The 18,986-nt window shown below is 36.3% G+C and overlaps 2 protein-coding genes across 2 annotated transcripts; one reads left to right on the forward strand and one right to left on the reverse strand.

Moving 5' to 3' along the window:
- Positions 1 to 3,267: 3,267 nt before the first annotated feature.
- Positions 3,268 to 5,115, forward strand: LOC139869303 (serine/threonine-protein kinase AGC1-7-like). The gene is made up of 2 exons (XM_071857616.1): positions 3,268 to 3,767; positions 4,203 to 5,115. Exons 1-2 carry the CDS (start codon positions 3,268 to 3,270, stop codon positions 5,113 to 5,115), a joined length of 1,413 nt encoding a protein of 470 aa, XP_071713717.1.
- Positions 5,116 to 5,703: 588 nt separating this feature from the next.
- On the reverse strand, positions 5,704 to 18,744 carry LOC139867226 (uncharacterized). The gene is made up of 2 exons (XM_071855561.1): positions 18,028 to 18,744; positions 5,704 to 5,987 (listed from the first exon to the last, which is right to left on the reverse strand). Exons 1-2 carry the CDS (start codon positions 18,658 to 18,660, stop codon positions 5,856 to 5,858), a joined length of 765 nt encoding a protein of 254 aa, XP_071711662.1. The 5' UTR covers positions 18,661 to 18,744; the 3' UTR covers positions 5,704 to 5,855.
- Positions 18,745 to 18,986: the final 242 nt, after the last annotated feature.

Genomic DNA, 18,986 nt, shown 5'->3' on the forward strand with positions numbered 1-18,986 from the left:
ACTCATATAATCATAACCAATTTCATAACTTATATCATAGCATCTTTTATTATACATTTGCATTATTAACATATTTAATCTTCTTGTAATCACAATAATAATAATACTAGCAATAATAATATGATAATAATAATAATACTAATAATAATATTATTAGAAATGATAATACTAATAGTTTTTAAATGTTAATACTAGTAATAATAATGATAATATCATAATTTATGTTAATAATAATAAATAGTAACAATAACTACAATAATAATAATTAATATTAATAATAATAATAATAATAATAATAATAGTAACAATAATAACAATAAATATAAACAAAATAAGAGTTTATACCCCTTTGAAGTCTTTTTCTAAAAATAACTACCCTGGACCAGACTCGAACCCTTGACCTCCCGCTCACCCGCAAACACATCAAACCGTTCCTCCAGCTTCGTTTTTTTTTCTTCTAATTATCCCTTACACCCAATTTATTTAATCTATTTTATTTATTTCTAATTTTATTCTTCTACCTCTTCAACAAAACAAGTCGACCGAGATACCATATTTTATAAAAATAATTTACCAATCATGATATAAGACTTGGAATTGAACTACCATTATTGATTGTAATTTATAATGGTTGAAAAAAATAAAAAAAAATAAAAAAAAATAGCAGCAGCAGTCTGCTCGTGTAAAAAAAAAAACTCGAAATTGGTTTAAAAATTCTATGATGTTTTAGACCATAATTCCTGAACAAAATACGTTCTAAATCTTCTTTATAAACTTATGGAATCCTCAATTTAACTTAAAACATAACAGAGGTATCGAATTTTACCAAGAACATTCTATTTGACTTTTGAATTTTTAAGCTTTGACTCGATAATTCGAATTCGATATAAGGAATTGGCGTATGAAACTTTGCAGAAAGCTTGGTTAGAAGATTTAAAACACAATTGCATTTATAGTTTTTGAAAATTGATTCGAAATCGATTTATTTGAAAATGAAGGTAAGAACAGAGGACGACTTTCATGTTTTTTAAACTTTCTGTTTAATCAATTCCATAATAAAAATTGTAATTGATAATTGATATAGATGGAAGAAAACTCGTTTGCTTTTTCCCTAATACATGAAGTAATGATTTGATTTATAGCCAAGGATTGTCGACAGATTAAATCAGATAAAGGGAAAATTAAATTAAATAAAATAAAAAAATGGAGAACGACCCCTAACAGAATCAGATAAGTTTAAAAAAAGTTGGAAATCGATGTGTACGAATTTTTGGATCCTGTCTGAGAGCTGAAGTCGACTTATAACAAATTTTAGATAGGAACAAAATCAGATAAAGTCTGATAATGATTTTTAATAATTTATATTATTAATTAATTTATATATAAAATGAATAATTTATAAATAACAATACATTAATAATAAGCTATAATATCACTAAATAAAATATAAATACTGTTGTTCTAATATTTCTGTATTTATTTTCGTATTTATATACCTCTTATATTTATAAAATATATATATATATTTTTTATATAGAATATAATTTATCTTATTAATAAATATAACTATGTTAATAATACTCTTTATATAATAATAATAATAATAATACAAACCTTTAATAATATAGTAGTAATAATAATATTGTTAATGATAATGATAACAATTACTATAAAATGTATCACAATAATTTTGTAAGTAACAATAATACTAATATTATTAATAATTATAATATTAATAGTAATGATACTATATTAATCTATATATATAACAAATTCATATCTTTAGATTATATATTTAAATAATATTATTAACATTAATATTGATATTAATTGAAAATATTAACAATATTACTATAACAACTATATTTATACTTGTGTTATATGTATGTATCATTACTTATATTATATATTAACTTTTATTGAATATTTCTTGTTTATAAATTTTATCTATATTAATGAACATATAGTAGTAATTATCTATAGAAATCATAAATTTAATATAAATTCATTTTAATTACATCTTAATGATTTTATATCTTATTTTACATATTTAATTGTAATGTTTAAATTATATTTCATAATTTCAATTTATTATATATATATATATATATATATATATATATATATATATATATATATATATATATATATATATATATACATATTTATTTACACACAAATGTTCTTGAATCGTCGGGAGTGATCAAAGTCAAATGATTTCATAAAACAGTTCAAAAATTTTGAGATTCAATTTAATAGACTTTGCTTATCATGTCGAAACCATTTAAAGATTAAGTTTAAATTTGGTCGGAAATTTTAGAGTCGTCACATCTTCATAGTGAGGAAAGCTCTTCCGTGCCTCACACGGGTATTTATTAGTTATCTAAAACACAACGTACCTCATTAAGCGGCCCTAACGAGGTTCGATTTAAATAAACAAATATGTTCTGTGACCTTTGTCACAAACTGGTCTCAACCAGATAGTCAAATAATTATAAACATATAATTATTAAAATAACATTTAATAACACATAAGGGCAAAATAGTCAATTCTAGCTAGGTCCAGTCTGAGGGTGTTACAATATATATATATATATATATATATATATATATATATATATATATATATATATATATATATATATGTATGGAGAGGATCCCGTGAGAACTTTTTAGTGTGAGAACTCTAGGAACTCAAAAATACACTGAAATTCGAGCAAAAAAAGTGACGGGCGAGCAAAAAAGGAGAATTCGAGCAAAAAACACGAAATTCGAGAAGAAAAAAAAACGGGTGAGCAAATTTTTTTTTGTTCGAATTTAAAAATGTGGAACATATTTTTGTTCGAATTTCATATTTTTTGTTCGACTATCACGTGTTCTACATTTTTTGTGTGGAGTTGCGGCAATGTAGGGTAATATTTTTTTAAAAAAGACAAACGTATGGACAGCACCAAGTAGTCCATATGTAACTAATTTTTTACCACATTTTAAATTAATCGGATTTTAATGGTTATGTTTGATTTGATTTTTCAAATTCCAACCATTTGCTTGAAGGTAAGACATGAAGCTTTGTAGAATCAAATTAATTCATTCTCCATCAAATGTAAGTACCACAATAAGCAAATTGATACTCCTGTATGTTAAGATCCTTCATCAACCCTGTCCAAGGTAAATTTCTTTAACAAACATTTCATTCACCTAATAAAATGTTGTTCTTTTTATATTCAATCAATATGTTGTTTTGACATATATATGCAGCATCCTAATATGAATAATTCGGATAGAGGAGGAGGCTACAATAACGAAAGCAACAGTAATCGTGTGCGTAATGATAGTAACGAAAGCTCATCATCAACAAGTTCTGCACCCGCTTTAAGACCCCATACAGGTGGCGATATACGATGGGAAGCCATCAATTCTGTAATTGCGAGAGACCGGGAACTTGGGCTTAGCCATTTCAAACTATTGAAAAGACTCGGGTATGGAGATATTGGGAGCGTGTACCTAGTCGAACTCAGAGGGACCAACACCTTTTTTGCAATGAAAGTAATGGACAAAGCTTCTTTAGCCAGCAGAAACAAGCTCCTTCGTGCTCAAACCGAAAGGGAGATACTTGGCCTTCTTGATCACCCGTTTTTGCCAACTCTTTATTCCTATTTTGAAACCGATAAATTTTATTGCTTGGTTATGGAATTCTGCAGTGGCGGTAACCTCCATACGCTTAGACAAAAGCAACCAACCAAACATTTTACGGAAGAAGCAACGAGGTACCACAACATATTTTTTGTACTTCCCTTGCTAAGTTGACTGGTAAACAAATAAGGTTTTTTTGTTAAAGATACTCGGGGAAAGGGATTATTCTGGTTATCTAGTGGCCGTTTCCGACATTTTCCCTGGCCATCTAAAGATATGCAGCTAGTAAAATTTAAACCTGAGATCTCTTTCGAGAATATTGAGATCCAACTACAACTAAGCTATCTTGGAATGGTTATGTTAGGTCAACCGGTAAAAACCGGTAAAGTTTTTTAATTATCTAAAATATTTTACAAAATAAAGCAATTAGGTATGACCCTCTAAATTTTGTAATTTGACCCGTTTATGCAAACCAGATCTTGTTTGGGTAATGTCAACCCACTAACCTCAACCGTCAAGCCGACCCCAATTGCCACCACTAATTACTCAGAGTTTCAATTTGGTTTCAGGTTCTTTGCATCACAAATATTATTGGCACTCGAATACCTTCACATGTTAGGAATCGTATACCGTGATCTAAAACCAGAGAACGTCCTCGTAAGAGATGAAGGTCATATAATGCTCTCAGATTTCGACCTTTCCCTCCGTTGTTCAGTCAACCCAACTCTTGTCAAGTCATCATCCTCACACAGTAGCAACAATCTTGCCGCCAATGGTGGTGGCGGTGGCGGTGGCCATGGTAATACTGGTACGGTAGAAGACAACAATGCGGTTCATACTAGTACTACTAGTAGTACTAATAGTAATCAATCAATGAACTTTTTTCCAAGAATATTACCTTCAAAGAAGAACCGCAAATCAAAATCAGATTTTGGGGTGCTTGTAGGAGGGTCACTTCCTGAACTAATGGCTGAACCAACTAACGTACGTTCAATGTCGTTTGTGGGGACCCACGAGTACTTAGCACCAGAGATTATACGCGGGGAAGGTCATGGTAGTGCAGTTGACTGGTGGACATTTGGGATATTTTTATACGAATTATTACATGGAACAACTCCATTTAAAGGACAAGGAAATCGAGCTACTTTATTTAATGTAGTTGGTCAGCCATTGCGGTTTCCTGAAGGCCCACAAGTGAGTCATACGGCTCGTGATTTGATAAAAGGTTTGTTAGTGAAGGAACCACAAAAGCGAATTGCGTATAGAAGAGGTGCAACAGAGATTAAACAGCATCCGTTTTTCGAAGGTGTTAATTGGGCACTTGTAAGAAGTGCTCAGCCTCCTCATGTACCTGAACCTGTTGATTTCAGCCAGTTTGCAACCAAAGAAAGTGCAGGGAGCCATTCAACTGATAAGAAAGTGTCCGGGAATAAAAAGAGCTGTTCTAATGATCCTTCTTGTGCTAACTTTGAGTACTTCTAGTCTAATATCAAATACATGAATTAATTACAATTTCATGGATTGATTCGACTAAAGAATGTATATATGCACACCTATATACAATTTTTCTTCTTTTGTGCTTGGAGTTTTGACCCACAAATTGTACAAAAATCAAAGAGTAGTGCATTATTAAGTTGTATCTTGTCTTATTCTTAGATTGTTTAGTATGGTTAACTATGTTGAAGTTATGTAATTTGCACATATATTTATTGTAGTGAAACTATTGACATATTTATCTTCTTATTATCGTTTTAAATATTATTAAAGAATCTTATGTTAATTAATTGATCTAATTTGCACTTCCTATAATATTTAAGAAATTAATAACAATGAATAAATAAAATCATGGATTGAGAGAAGTTAGTAGGTCAACCCAATGTATAATAGCATAGTAACATAACCTTACTCTATTTCAGCTTGTTACCAGATCCGTATGACCCGCCCAATTTGACATCATCCAGTTATTATGTTTCAGTGATCTAAAATTTATGATCATGCCTCATGATTGGAATACTTAAATTAACTTATAAACAACAGCTCATGATTTTGATTTAACTATTACAGAACCACACACATAGTATAGGAATGTTACAATAGTCACTGGGCAACTTAATGTGAAGCTTTATATTACATATGGCCTTACAAACACATTAAAGTAGAACCTCACATCACGTTCGACCACCACATCTTTCTTTACCTATTTCTCATTAACATATCTACATTCATCTTATTGCCATCATGGGCCAGGGTGCAATCCCGGTACCTGGCAATGCTGGCCTAATGATGGGAGCCCGTTTTACTACTGAGAATGCTTCATTGAGTTTTGCAGCACGACTCATAACCTGAGATACCTTCTGTAAAAAGAGTAACATAAATATACAACAAAAATAGAAGCATCTATCAATTAGATGTAGAGAGCGCAAAAAAGACGAGCATGTACAGCATATACACATATATCTATCAGATAAGGGGAAGCTTGGATTTCAGATCTGAAACTGACCATACGATACATATACAGGAACTAAATACCAATAAAGATGTTAATGTATCACATACACCACTATGAATGTTTCTACATAGTACATACACGGATATCATATCTACAGTTATTGTGATTCGGTTTCAGCCGTTTTAACTACTTTTGGGACCAAACTGCGTCTGGTTTTCTGTATATAAAAGTACGAAAGTGATTAAACTACCAACCGAAAACTATGACATTTTTTACTTTTATAACAGCCAGTTGCTGCAGATTGGGCTCAACATTTAAGATGCAATCAATTGGGTTTTCGTAGTTTATACTTCATTATCATGTATAATAATAATAATAATGATGAATAATAATAATATGCATATGAATGTCTACATAAGCTACATATATATACTATGAATATGACCTTATGTATATGCATAACTAATAATGACTACAAACATATACACTACATGGAATGAAAACTTAAGGCAAATAAAGTAATATTCATCATGAAGCAAACAATTAAACCATGTTCTCAAAATGTAATCACATAAATAGAAATTGACAGTCTACCTACCAATAAAGTTTTAGTGATCAATCTATTCACCTACTACATTCACTTATGATAGTAATGTTGGAGATATGGAGAACTTTAAACAATTAGAGGGAAGATTCCAGGAAACTCACACGAAGCTTCCACGAAGTTGTTAGGAAACTCACATGTAGCTTCTACGAAGTTGTTAGGAAACTCACATGTAGCTTCCACGAAGTTGTGAGGAAATTCACATGTAGCTTCCACGAAGCTGTCAGAAAACTCACATGTAGCCTCCATGAAGCTGTCAGGAAACTCACATGAAGCTTCAAGGAATTGTTTTTAGCTTACTCCTTAAATTATTCTATAAATAGACCCTCTTGTAACTCATTGTAAACACACCACAAATATTCAGTAAATACATTCTCTATAATAGATGATAGAATAGAGGAAGAGAGATATTGAACTTGTAAGTTCTGTGTGTATTATTCAGAGTATTATGCCTTCTATATATAGAAGGTGTAATTACACTAAATATCCCTAAACTATAAATAGAACATAACCTTATACAATTATAGTTGTCTAATATTCCCCCGCAAGCTAAGGGCGGGATACGACTTGTAGCTTGGATCGTAATAGAAGAAATCTTGGTGAGGACAACGGTTTGGTGAAGATATCAGCAATCTGATCGTCAGTAGTTATAAACTGAACTGAAAGTTTTTGTTGAGCAACTCTTTCTCGAACAAAGTGAAAATCAACTTCTACATGTTTTGTACATGCATGAAAGACTGGGTTAGCTGAGAGATACGTAGCGCCAAGGTTATCACACCATAAGGTAGGAACTGATTTAACAGGCACACGAAGTTCACGTAATAAATCTTGAAGCCATGTTAGTTCTGCAACTGTGTCAGCTAGGGCCTTGTATTCAGATTCTGTTGAAGATCGAGAGACAGTCTTTTGTTTTCGTGCAGACCATGATACTAGGTTTGAACCTAGATATATAGCATATCCTCCCGTGTATCGACGGTCATCTGGACAACCTGCCCAGTCAGCATCAGAGAAGCTAGTCAGTGAGTTGTATGTGGAATCAGTGTATGCATGAAGCACTGTTCCGGAGCCGTGTATAAATCGTAACCCATAATTGGCAGTGCCCTGTAAGTAACGGAGAATTCGTTTAACTGCTGACCAATGATTTATCGTGGGACAATGCATGTACTGACAGACTTTGTTGACTGCGAAAGTGATGTCCGGTCGAGACAATGTAACATACTGAAGGGCACCTACAATTTGACGGTATTGAACGGGGTTGTCAAATGTTGCACTATCACCAAGAGCAAGGTTTGCGTTGGTTGTCATGGGAGATGAAACCGGTTTAGCATTAGATAAGTCGGCGCGTTCCAAAAGTTCATGTATGTATTTGCGTTGTGATAGGATCATGTCGTTACCATTCCTTGTGACTTCAATCCCGAGAAAATAAGACAAGTTACCCATGTCTTTAATAGCGAATGAGCGGCTGAGACTTTGTACCACCCTATCTATTTCCTTTGTATCGTTTCCTGTTAAAATAATGTCATCAACATACACAAGCATATATAGAAGAGTGTTCCCATTAGAGTAGATGAATAAGGAAGTATCCGTTTTCGACCCATGAAATCCAAGAGAATGAAGTGTTGTAGAGAGTCGATGAAACCATGCTCTAGGTGCTTGCTTTAATCCATATAAGGCTTTGTGAAGGAGGCACACATGATTTGGTGTAGCTGAATTGACGAATCCTGGTGGTTGTTGTAGATAAACTGTTTCGTGAAGATCACCATGTAAAAAGGCATTTTGTACATCAAGTTGCCTGAGGGACCATTTCTGAGACACAGCCAAGGAGAGAACAACACGAATGGTTGTTGATTTTACAACGGGGCTAAATGTTTCCTGATAGTCGATGCCTGGTTGTTGTCGAAACCCTTTAGCAACTAAACGTGCTTTGTAGCGTTGTACTGCCCCTGTTTGATCCCGTTTTAATTTGTATACCCACTTGCAATCAACCACATTAGAATTTGGAACACGAGGTACTAGTGACCAAGTACCATTCCGCACCAACGCTGAATACTCTTCAGTCATGGCTTTACGCCAGTGAGGATCTTTGTTAGCAATGCTAAAGTTTGCTGGTTCAGTGTCGGACGAGGGACCTCTTGTATGATAGGAGGTGGCCTTATGTTGGTGGATTTGTTTTGGATTGGGGCGAAGATTGGTTGGTCGAGAACGAGGAGGTGGCTCAGTGTTTGTGGAAGTGGTGGTAGTAGTAGCAGTAGTCTGAGGTAGTTGGTTGTGACTTTGTTTAGGTGGTGATGAGGAGGTTTTTGAGCGACGATGATATGTGTGAATGATAGGTGGTTCGAACGTGCCGTGTACAAGCGGTGTAGTGGTGGTATTTTGTGGTTCTGGTGGGACAAAATGAGTTTTAGGAACTGTGGAAGGTGAATCTTTAGTTTGTGAGGTAGGATTTGGATATTTAGAGATGTAGGGATTGACTGGATGTGTAGAAATGGTTGTATCAGATTGTTTAAAAGGAAAAGATTGCTCATTGAATCGAACATGACGGGCTATATAAATATGATCCGACTTTGGGTCGAAACATCGATAGCCATGATGGGCAGTACTGTAACCAAGAAATACACAAGGTGTAGATCGAAAATCCATTTTGTGGTTGTTGTATGAACGAAGATGAGGGTAGCATTGGCACCCAAAAACTCGAAGAAATGAAAAATCAGGTTTATGTTTGAACACATGTTCAAAGGGTGAGGTTGCTGAGTTTGTTCTGGATGGCATTCGATTGATAAGATACACTGCAGTTCCAAAAGCAAAATGCCAAAAACGTTGTGGTACATGTGATTGAGCGAGTAGAGTAAGACCGGTTTCAACAACATGGCGATGTCGTCTTTCAACCAAACCATTTTGTTCACTTGTATGAGGACAGGAAAGACGATGATTGATGCCTAGTGGAGAAAAGAATTGATGGAGATTTCTAAATTCACCTCCCCAATCAGTTTGGACAGATTTGAGTTTGGTCTGAAATTGTCGTTCAACCATTGCCACAAATTGCTTAAAGGTGGCGTAAACATCAGATTTGAGTTTTAATGGGAAAAACCACATAAATCGTGAAAAGTGATCAACACACAACAAAAAGTATTTGTGACCATCAAAGGAGGTAACAGGCGCAGGTCCCCATACATCACAAAAGACTAAATCCAAAATGTGCGAACTTTTATAAGTAGATGGTAATAGATGAAGTTTAGAGGATTTTCCAACATTACATGAATCACAAAAGGTGGTGGTAAACTTATTTTGTAGAGGCAAATGATATTTAGATAACATGGACTTCAAAAGTTGTGGATGTGGATGTCCGAGTCTTTGATGCCATGTAATTGAAGATGCACGGGTAGTGGAGAATGCTACTTTGTGAACTGGTGAAGACTGAGGAAGATGGAAGGAGTAAAGACCACCATTACTTGGACCCGTGAGGAGGGTAGTGTGTGTAATCTTGTCCTTCACAGCAAAGAAAGTTGAGTGAAATTCAAAATACACATTGTTATCAAGACAAAACTTTTGTACAGAAAGTAGTTTATGTTTTATTTCAGGAACATGAAGTATGTCTTTGAGGGAAAAGGTTTTGTTTGGAGACGAAAAATGTGAGGAACCAACGTGTAGAATGGGTAAACCCTTACCATTGCCAACATGAAGATTGTCCTCACCGTAGTAGACCTCGGAGTTGCCAAAGTTGGATAGGTCTGGAGCAACATGGTGACTAGAGCCTGTGTCTGGGATCCAAGAGGTTGACGCTTGGGAGCGATATTCTGTAAAGTTGACTGAAGGTGACTGTCGTCTCATAGTAGCAGGGTTACGATTAGGACATTGAGATGGGATGTGCCCAATCCCACACCTGTTGCATGTGCCAAAAACTGTGTTTTGATTAGAAGCCCAATTAAATGAATTTCGATTACCTGCTTGATTTCTGTTGTTATAGTTGCCTGGTCCACGTCTGTAATCACGTCCACGACCACGGTTATTGCCAAATCGGTTAGTGTACATAGCTTGTGCAGCCGGTGTATGGGCAGGTTGAGCTTGGAGTCCAAGTTGAGATAAAAGCAATTGTATGGCTTGAAGCTGATCTGTTTGTGAAGCGGGCAAGACATTATTAGGAACTGGTGAACTGCGACTTTGTGTGCTAGTCGTGAATGCTTGAGCCGCAGGAATGTCGGGTACAGATTTCTTGATCATGTAGTCGTGGTCTGATAGCAGACCATGAAGGTCTACAAAGGTAGGGGGCTTTTCGCGGCCCAGAAGGCTTGATTTTAAACCGTTGTATTCCTCTCGTAGTCCTGATATAACTAGCATCACCAAATCTTTTTCTTTCATCTTTTCACCTATGTTAGCGAGCGCAACATCGTATTCTTGAGTCCTAGTTAGGTAATCTGCGGTTGTTTCATCTGTAGTCTGAGAAGCTGGGTTTTCAAAGTGTATTCTCGAGAGGAAGTGTGAGGAGCGTAGGCACGTTCAAGGGACAACCAGAGATCACGAGACGTTACTCCTTGAACATGTTGAAATGATGCTTCGGATATGGTAGAAAGGAGGAGCATTCTTATATGAGCATCATTAGAGACCCAATTAATGTAATTGGGGTTTGGTGGTTGAGACTGTGTTTCTTCATCTTTTTCTGATGATGGTACATTTGTAGGTGGACAAGGGATTGTGCCATCAATGTAGTCAAATAATTTGTTGGTGACGAAGAACGGTTCAACCATGGTCTTCCAGTAACCATAGTTCGTGGAAGATAAGGTGAAACCAAATTTGTGAGAGTTGTGTGCGGCTTTCTCTGTTGGAGTAAAGGAAGCTAGCATTGCCATTTTCAGATATAGAAAAAAAAAAAAAAAAAAAGATAAGGTAATAATAAATTTTTTTCTTTTTTTTTTCTGTTTTTTTTTCTTTTTTTTTTTTGTTTTTTTTTCCTTTTTTTTTTTAACTTAAAAGAAGATAAAAAAGTAAAAGTAAATAGTAAATAGTATCTAGGGTAGGTAGGAGAGATATAAAAAGAAGATAAAGGGTTTTAAAACTTCATTCTCTTTTTTTTTTACTCTCGTTCCAGACACAAAAATAGAACAGGCAAGTACAGTGGCGGCCGGCGGTGAATAGTTACCGGAAAAAGCTGAAAATTTCAGCGTTCGGTTGGAATTTGATTCCGAGCGTATTGGTGTTGGCGGTTTTCTCTGATTTTGGCCGGATTGATGTAGATCGAAAAAGAAAGTCGAAAATTTCTGGCGGCTGTGGTGGCGCGTGGTGGCGGTTGCGGCTGAAATACTTGTGCGTGCGTTCGGAATTTAATTCCGCATGTAGTTGTGTTGGTAATTTGGCTGATTAGGGTTGTATTGAGTTGCGGTGATTTTGTGGGTTACCGGATTTAGTTATGACCTGAAAAAGCTCGTTTCTGATGTGAACGTTCCGACAACGCTGCATTCACAGAGCATACTTTGAGTTTTAAAGGTCAGTTTTTTTTTTTTTTTTTTGTTGTTGTTCCGGAACTGCTGCCAGAATAGTAGCTGCCGGAATTGTTACCGGAATAGTGGCTGCCGGAATTGTTGCCGGACTTAGGCCTTTACAGCTCTTGATACCATAATAGATGATAGAATAGAGGAAGAGAGATATTGAACTTGTAAGTTCTGTGTGTATTATTCAGAGTATTGTGCCTTCTATATATATAGAAGGTGTAATTACACTAAGTATCCCTAAACTATAAATAGAACATAACCTTATACAATTATAGTTGTCTAATACTCTAGTTGGTCTGTGGACTAAAGCAATCACAATGATTGCATATAACCACGTTATCTCTTGTGTCGATTTACATTTCTTGCATTTATAATCTTTCGTTCATTAAGTGGGTTAGTAATCTTGTAGAATTACTATCGGTGAGTGATCTTGTTGAATCACTTGCGTTGTTTTGGGTTCTAATATCCTTACAACTGGTATCAGAGCACAAGGTTTCGTTAAGGAAACGATGGCGGAAGACGGGAAGTTTAGAATCGACCGATTCGATGGGAGACTTTGGCTTTTGGAAGATGCAAATTGAAGATTACTTGTATCAAAAGAAGCTACATCAACCTCTGTTAGAGACCAAGCCCGAAAGCATGAGCGATGCCGATTGGACGCTTTTGGATCGTCAAGCTTTGGGTGCGATTCGTCTTTCACTTGCTAAGAACGTTGCATACAACGTTGTGAATGAGAAGACGACGTTTGCTTGCTTGAAAGCACTCTCTAACATGTATGAGAAACCTACCGCTTCTAATAAGGTTTTTCTCATGCGACAATTGTTCAATACAAAGATGAAGGTACGAGTGCAACGGATCATATCAACGAGTTCAACAACATCATATCGAGGTTAGCATCGGTAGATATTGTGTTTGATGATGAGTTAAAGGCACTAATCTTGCTTTCATCATTACCGAAAAGTTGGTCGGGTACGGTTACCGCAGTTAGTAGCTCTACGGGAACTACTAAGCTAGCGTTTGAAGGAATAAGGGATTTGATTCTTGGTGAAGATACTCGTAGGAGAAACTCGGGGGAATCGACATCCGGTTCTTTGTTAAGTACCGACAACCGTGGTAGGAAATTTGATCGCCGTGAGAAGAAGGGTAGAAAGAAGTCTAAGAAGAGGTATCCATCGAAAGATAGAAGTGAAGCTGTTTGTTGGGGTTGCAATCAAAAAGGACACTTTCAAAGGAATTGTAAAAATGGTCCGGCGAAAGGTGTGAACTTGACCGAGGAAGAAAGTGATGATGCACTTTTATGTAGTGTTGAAAATTCTATGGAGTCTTGGATTTTGGATTCAGGAGCTTCGTTTCATGCTACTCATGTCAAAAGCATGATGAAGAATTTTCGTCCATATCAAGGCAAGGTGAGATTGGCGGACGACAAACAACTCAATATAGAGGGCATTGGAGATGTTGTATTGAAGACTACTCTTGGCTCTAATTGGACCTTGAAAAACGTAAGGTACATTCCTAAATTAAAAAGGAAACTTATTTCGGTTGGTCAATTAGATGATGAAGGTAACGCGGTTACTTTTGAAAACCGCCAATGGAAGGTGGTTAAGGGTAGTTGTGTCGTGACTGGTGGACATAAAAGGGGAACTCTTTATATGGTTGAAGTGTTTGATGAAGACAAGGTGGTTGCTACGGTTAATGTTGAGTCTGAATCAACTCTATGGCACCGAAGACTCGGGCATATGAGTGAGAAGGGTATGAAGATGCTTGTTTCGAGTGGGAGAATTCCAGATTTGAAAAAGGTAGAACTTGAATTTTGCGAACCATGTGTATATGGGAAGCAAAAGAAGGTGACTTTTGGGAAATCGGAAAATGCTCCTAAGTTGGAGAAATTGGAGCTTGTTCATACGGATGTGTTTGGTCCAACCAATGTAGAATCACATGGAGGTTCTCGCTATTATGTCACCTTCATTGACGACTCCACTCGAAAGGTATGGGTTTATTTTCTTAAAGCTAAATCTGATGTATTTAATACATTTGTGAAGTGGAAAGCTATGGTAGAAAATGAGACTAATTTGAAAGGCAAGTGCTTGAAGTCGGATAATGGAGGGGAATATGGTAGTCTTGAGTTTAAAGACCATTGTGCAAAGCTCGGTATTAGAATGTTGAAAACGGTACCGGAGACACCGCAACACAATGGGGTCGCCGAACGTATGAATCGTACGTTAAATGAAAGGGCTAAGAGTATGAGACTACATGCCGGTTTGCCTAAGATGTTTTGGGCAGATGCGGTTAATACGGCGGCTTATTTAATTAACAGGGGACCCTCAACACCGTTGGGTTTCCGAATTCCCGAGGAAGAATGGCAAGGTAAGAAGGTGAGTTATAATCACCTTAGGATCTTTGGGTGTAATGCTTATGTGAAGACCAAAGATGCGGATAGAGACAAGCTTGAAGCTAAGTCAAAGAAGTGTACTTTCATAGGTTACGGGTCGGATGAAATGGGTTATCGTTGTTGGGATAACGAGGCTAGAAAAGTGATTCGTTCTCATGATGTTACCTTTGATGAAGATTCGGTTTATGGCAAACCGGAAACGGGGAGTCCTAAACCGGGTCATGTTACTTTTGACGATGTTTCTATTGATGATCTTGCAGGTTCTAGTGGGAGTACGGGTAACAATGAATTGCCAATTAACGGTGAGGCGTCAGAAAATGCTAATGATGGAAATGATTCGGAAAGCGGTGATGATTCCGAACATAGTGCGAGTTCTAGTGATGAGGACACAAATGAAACCGGTCCAACCATTTCGGTTGCTCCTACACTAAGACGCTCGACTAGAGTGCCCAAACCTAATCCTAGGTATTCTCCATCAGCAAACTACTTGCTCTATACCGAGAATGGTGAACCCGAAAGTTACTTTGAGGCAAGGAAGACAAAAGAATCCATACAATGGGAGCTTGTCATGAAAGAAGAGAAGGGGTCACTTGAGAAGAATAAAACTTGGTCACTAGTGAAGTTACCTCATGATAAAAGGGCGTTGCAAAGTAAATGGGTGTATCGAATCAAGAATGAGTTGGATGGCAAGAAAAGGTACAAGGCTCGTTTGGTGGTTAAAGGCTTTCAACAAAAGAAAGGAGTTGACTACCAAGAGATATTTTCACCGGTGGTGAAGATGACTACTACTCGTTTGGTACTTTCTATGGTTGCATCTGAGGACTTACATCTAGAGCAACTAGATGTGAGGACCGCATTCTTACATGGTAACCTTGATGAAGAGATATATATGAGGCAACCCGAGGGCTTTGAAAGGGTAAAGAGAAGTGGGTTTGTAAGCTAAAGAAAAGTTTGTATGGATTGAAGCAAGTACCTCGGCAATGGTACTTGAAGTTTGACGAGTTTATGAAGAAGATTGGTTTCTTAAGATGTGAAGCGGATCACTGTTGCTACTTGAAGAAATTCAAGTCTTCTTACATAATCTTATTGTTGTATGTTGATGACATGTTACTTGCAGGTTCCAACATGTCCGAAATCAACAAGTTGAAAGGATTACTTTCCCATGAGTTCGAGATGAAAGATCTTGGTGGTGCTAGGCAAATACTTGGCATGAGTATTGTGCGTGATCGTGTGAAGGGTACTCTATACTTGTCTCAATCCAAATATATTGAGAAAGTTGTAGAGAGGTTTAACATGGAAAATTCAAAGGCTCGTTCTATGCCTTTGGGTAGCACGATAAAGCTATCGAAAAGTCAATCACCTAAAACGGAAGAAGACAAAATGGAGATGGAAAAGGTTCCATATGCATCGGCCGTGGGTAGTGTTATGTATGCAGGGTGTCTTCAGTGCATGTACGAAGTGTGCAGCCGCACAGGGCCCCAAATTTTTAAGGGCCCCAAATTTTGAAAAACCTATGTAATAATTCATTTATTCGTACATTGTAACGGAATATCTTACTTGCAGTCTATCATCTAATAAGAAAGACTTAATAGATTGACGTTTATAGGTATTAAAAATAATATAATGTGAGTATTGACTATAAAAAGTTGACTAATTACTTCGTTACAAAAAATGTTATGATTACGGTTTATATAAATAATAGTGTAACTATAACGAGTTAACAACTATTTGAGACTAACACTTTACAGCGGTTGTAATGAAAATTTTTAATTCTACGTATTAAAAAAATTAACATTTATAGGGGCCCTTTCTAAGTTCCGAACAGGGCCTCCGAAATTAGCGAGACGGCCCTGTATGTATGCCATGGTTTGTACAAGACCCGATATTGCTCACGCAGTGGGAGTTGTAAGTCGTTATATGTCTAATCCGGGGAAAGAGCATTGGGAAGCGGTTAAATGGTTACTTCGTTATTTGAAAGGTACTTCTAATATGGGATTGTGCTTCTCTAAAAGCAATGTCATACTTAGAGATTATGCGGATGCTAATTTGGGTGGATGTGACGATTCGGGGAAAAGCACTACGGGTTATGTTTTCACAATAGGGAAGACGGCGGTTAGTTGGATGTCTCGACTACAAAAGAGTGTTGCTTTATCAACCACCGAAGCCGAATATATGGCTATTGCAGAAGCTTCTAAAGAGCTTGTTTGGTTGAAAAACTTCTTAGGTGAGTTGGGTAAAAGACAAGACTATTGCGTCTTGAATTGTGATAATCAAAGTGTGGTTCATCTTGAGAAGAATCCGGTGTTTCATAGTCGTACGAAACACATCAAGATAAGGTATCATTTTATTCGACAACATATAAATGATGGTACTTTATTATTGGAGAAAATCCTTGGTACGAAGAATCCTGCTGATATGTTTACTAAGGTTGTTACGACAGAGAAATTGAGGTTTTGCATTACCTCAATTGGTCTTCTAATGAATTGATGAGAGAAGACCCCAACTAGAGAATTAGAGAGTTAATATTCTAACAAGTAGTGTTGAAGACCTTGTATCGAAAGTCTGCTCATCCGAAGTATGTGTTGAGTGTGCGTGTCCCAAATGGAGTTTGGCGGTATAATGGTGGTTTAACGTTCTTGGTTAGATCGTTGATATTTTGGGTTGACGAAGGTTGGGTTTGTTCAAAGTCTCCAAGTGGGAGATTGTTGGAGATATGGAGAACTTTAAACAATTAGAGGGAAGATTCCAGGAAACTCACACGAAGCTTCCACGAAGTTGTTAGGAAACTCACATGTAGCTTCTACGAAGTTGTTAGGAAACTCACATGTAGCTTCCACGAAGTTGTGAGGAAATTCACATGTAGCTTCCACGAAGCTGTCAGGAAACTCACATGTAGCCTCCATGAAGCTGTCAGGAAACTCACATGAAGCTTCAAGGAATTGTTTTTAGCTTACTCCTTAAATCATTCTATAAATAGACCCTCTTGTAACTCATTGTAAACACACCACAAATATTCAGTAAATACATTCTCTAGCTAGTCTGTGGACTAAAGCAATCACAATGATTGCATATAACCACGTTATCTCTTGTGTCGATTTACATTTCTTGCATTTATAATCTTTCGTTCATTAAGTGGGTTAGTAATCTTGTAGAATTACTATCGGTGAGTGATCTTGTTGAATCACTTGCGTTGTTTTGGGTCCTAATATCCTTACAAGTAATCCAATTTGTGTTTTCCTAAAGTTTATGGAGTTCACCTAACCAAGACTTACAGTAGCCAAATCTAGTACTCGATATCTTTTAGGTTTCGTAAAATTTAGTACCAGGATCAGAAAAGCAATTGGCTTAACAGTGTAGTACTTTACAAAGCAGTGACATAAAGCTTAAATTCCTTAATTATCATCAATATAATATTGCTAATACAGCATAAAATTGATATACAAAAGAACAAACAAAAAGATATACTGACCTTATCATCAAAAGTAACCTTAAGCTGCAAAGTTCTAGTCTTTTGCTTCATTTTATACAACCTTCGTCCCAAAATCACAACGCCCATCATTGCAGCAGCAACAGATAGACTCCACACAGGACTAGCCTTAAACAAACAATATTTCAACACGTCCAATGGAAGCTTCCACCAAACAGTTACCCTGTTCCTTTCATCACCCTCTACACCAACTTCATTATCGGTTTTCGCATCAACAGAACGCTCGGTTTGCTCATCAATTATCTCACAACTCCTAGGTTCAGATTCAATTGCACCTGAATCTGACCTAGCTTCAACATCAACCATATCTAATTCATTAACACTAGCTTCTGAATCAATAAATTTACCATCATCAGAAGAAGATGAACCGTCACTGGACCATAACTCACCGATCGGTTTGGTTTTCGAATAATTAGTATCGGAAACAGGATCAATCCAGCTAGGATTGTCCGAGTCAACGGAAATTTGATCAGTAACGTCTTCAGTTAGTGGTGCATATTTGATGTGAGAATCAATTGAGAAGTAATCTGAATGAATGATGCTTTGTAAATAGGACGTGTTTTGATCGGAATTAGAGTCGTCTAGTACCTCCCAATCGTGTAATTCGATGTCCATAGAAGTTGGAATTGTAAGCCCTAGATAGATAGATTGAAAGGATTTGGGGGAATTTGGGGGTAGTGATAAAATGAAAATGAGTGGTAACCTGAAAACAAAATATTAAAAGAAGGAAAAGAAAAAAAATTGGGCTGTTATCGTTACAGACAGGCTAAAAGATAGATTGCACACCCCAACCTCATCAATCATCAATCAATACTACGAGAGTACGAGTACAATCTTCTATATTCATTTTTTTTTTATGTTAAAATAAGATATTTATTTTGGGTAAAAGGTTTTAAAACGATAAACTCGCACTAATTTCTATTCGCAACGGTAATCGAACT

Source organism: Rutidosis leptorrhynchoides, chromosome 9 (genome assembly GCF_046630445.1).
Source record: "Rutidosis leptorrhynchoides isolate AG116_Rl617_1_P2 chromosome 9, CSIRO_AGI_Rlap_v1, whole genome shotgun sequence".
In the NCBI taxonomy this organism is placed as follows: domain Eukaryota; kingdom Viridiplantae; phylum Streptophyta; class Magnoliopsida; order Asterales; family Asteraceae; genus Rutidosis; species Rutidosis leptorrhynchoides.